This window comes from Acanthisitta chloris, unplaced genomic scaffold, assembly GCF_000695815.1.
Source record: "Acanthisitta chloris isolate BGI_N310 unplaced genomic scaffold, ASM69581v1 scaffold32025, whole genome shotgun sequence".
NCBI classification, from domain to species: Eukaryota; Metazoa; Chordata; class Aves; order Passeriformes; family Acanthisittidae; genus Acanthisitta; species Acanthisitta chloris.
This window is the reverse complement of record NW_008675917.1, coordinates 1,798-4,423: the sequence shown is the minus strand read 5'-3', so window position 1 is coordinate 4,423 and position 2,626 is coordinate 1,798. Positions and strand designations below refer to the sequence as shown.

The 2,626-nt window shown below is 58.7% G+C and overlaps 1 protein-coding gene across 1 annotated transcript in view; it reads right to left on the bottom strand.

Annotated features, from left to right (window-relative positions):
• Window positions 1–1,321: 1,321 nt before the first annotated feature.
• Window positions 1,322–2,626, bottom strand: part of LOC103803387 (proto-oncogene tyrosine-protein kinase Yrk) — a gene marked incomplete at its 5' end in the record, with an annotated part of 3,014 nt that continues 1,709 nt past the window's right edge. The window contains 3 exons of the mRNA XM_009075935.1: window positions 1,322–1,530; window positions 1,760–1,891; window positions 2,530–2,626. The exon at window positions 2,530–2,626 is cut by the window's right edge and continues 4 nt beyond it. Of these exons, the coding sequence (XP_009074183.1) occupies window positions 1,322–1,530; window positions 1,760–1,891; window positions 2,530–2,626 (438 nt within the window). The remainder of the gene's footprint in view (window positions 1,531–1,759; window positions 1,892–2,529) is intronic.

The following is a 2,626-nucleotide window of genomic DNA, read 5'->3' as shown; positions in this document are numbered from 1 at the left end:
GGGGGCTGCAGGTACCCTGCATGGGGGCAGCTTTGCAAACCCAAATGCTTCCCAACCCCACTTTTCCAGGCTTTTATTTGCATAGGAAGCTGGTGTCCCTCTCAACAAATGGCCTGGGGGGGCAAAGGGGGTGAGTTGCTCTGCTCATCCCCATAGAGAGGGCCCCAGGTTGTTCCCCCAGCTCTAACCACTCCCAGAAGGACCCAGGCTCACCCCAGTTTGTTAGAAAGATTTTATTTCTCTCTATTTACAGAATCATTAAAAAAAATAAACAACAAATCCCTCCCCTTCCCTCATCCCTCCCCATGGCACTGCTCAATCCCAGCCCTGCCCTATGGGTGCAGGGTTTCCTGACCATGGGGGCACAGGGCTGGGGCCAAGCCTGGGACCCCACTCAGGAATGAGGGTGCCCAGGGGGTCAGCCAGACCCCAGGAGACACTTGGCAGAGTGGCATCCCCCTAAACAGTGCCATCACATTCACATTGAACCCCAGTCCCCCACAGACCTCCTTAATGTTTGCCACAGGGAGTTGAGCCAGGACTCCCCAAGCACCATTGGGGTGACCCCATTCTGTACCCTCCTCCTGCCCTCCATGGGGCAGCAGGGAACAGCCCCTGGGGCAGAGCTGGCCCCAATCCTACCTGGGCCCCCCCTTATTCCCCCTCCAGGACCCCTTGTCCCCACCCAGGACCCCCTGTCCCCACCCAGTGCAAGCAGAGGTTTATGGCTTTCAGGACTTAGCCCTACTCTAAGCAGAGGAGATAAAAGGAGGGACAAGGGGATCCTCCCAGATACCAGGCCCCTGGGGAGGGTGACAGTGCCAGGGTGAGGGATATAAAACCTTATAAAATCTTATAAATTAAAGATATAAAGGGAATGGAAGGGGTTGAGGTCACCTTCCCCAGGCCAGTGCTGGGATTTGGGGGGCTGAACCCCCCCCAGGTGTACAGAGCTGAGCTGGGGGAGAAGAGATTGGGGTTGGCATGGGGAGCCCTTTGTTGCTTGGGGGCTAGGGGTGTCTGGGGGACCATAGAGGGTCCCCCATCCTCCTTCCCCCAGCCAAAGCCCTTCTCAGATTCAAAGCTGGGAGTGAAGCCAACAAAGGGTGGGCAGGAGAGGAATAGGGGGGCAGAACTTTGCCCCCTCTCTGAGTCCAAAATCCTTGTGCAAAGCCCTGTGTCCTCCCCAGGGCATCCCAAGCACCCCCCAAACAGGTATTTTGGGAGGGCACAGGCAAAGGCAGCAACACCCCCCCCTAAAATAGGAGGAGATTGAGCTCAAAGCCACCCCAGAGCCTGGCTGGGGGGTGCCAGCACCAGGTCACTGGTTGTCCCCTGGCTGGTACTGGGGCTCGGTGGCAGTGAAGTAGTCCTCGAGGAAGGACTGGAGGTACTCAAAGGTGGGACGCTCCTCGGGCTCCCTCTTCCAGCACTGCACCATCACCTCGTGCAGGGACTGGGGGCAGTTCCCCGGGCACTGCATGCGGTACCCTCGCTCCACCTGCTCCAGCACCTCCCGGTTGTTCATCCCTGTGTGACAAGGACCCTCTCTTCAGCGACCAGCACCCCAAAGGGACAAGCCAGTGGGGGAACTGAGGCATAAGGAGGAACACAGTGCCATTGCCCCATGGTTTGGGTAGTAGCTTAGTGATGGTCTCTTTGATGGGGAAACTGAGGCATAGGGCAAGTCTTGCTGGGGAGGGTCTGCACCCTCTGCCCAGCCCACTCCAGGGGTGCCCACTGCCCAAGGGGGTCATACCTGGGTAGGGCACTCGGCCTTTGGTCACCAGCTCAGTCAGGAGGATGCCAAAGGACCAGACATCCGACTTGATGGTGAACCTCCCATAAAGTGCAGCCTCCGGAGCTGTCCACTTGATGGGGAACTTGGCACCTGCGAGGGGAGGCAGGTGAGACATGGCTGGGACACCCTGCTGCACCCACACCTTAGTTCCCCCTACCTGGGGCACCCACATGTGGGGACGCCCTGCACCTGGGACATCTTGCACCTGGAGCACCTGGTAGTGAGGGTGTCCTGCACCCAGGGTACCCTGCACTGGGGACACCCAGCACACACAAAACCCTCTGCCTGGGGCACCCCACACATGGGGAATCCAGCACCCAAGGCACCCTGCACTAGGGGCACCCTGCATCTAGGGTGCCAATCATATGGGGTACCCACTATCTGGAACACACATAACCTGGAGTAACTATTCCCTGAGATACCCATCATTTGGGGTGTCCATTGCTCAGGATATTCATTCCCTGGGTCATCCATCCCCTGGGACACTCATCATTTGGGGTGTCCATCACCCAAAATACCTATCCCCTGAGGTGTCCATCACACAGGATAACCGTCTACTGGGGTATCCATCATTTGGGATGCCTGTCACCCAGGATACCCATCCCCTGGGACACCCACCACCCAGGCCACCCAGTCCTGGGGGTGACCAGCTCCAGGCTGAGGGTGGGAGGCAGCCTGGAGGGGACAGGGCAAGGGTGCCCCCAGCAGTGGGTGCCCAGCCAGCTCACCCTGCCGTGCTGTGTACTCATCATCCTCAATGAGGCGAGCGAGGCCGAAGTCAGCAATCTTACACACCAGGTTGTCTCCCACCAGGATGTTGGCAGC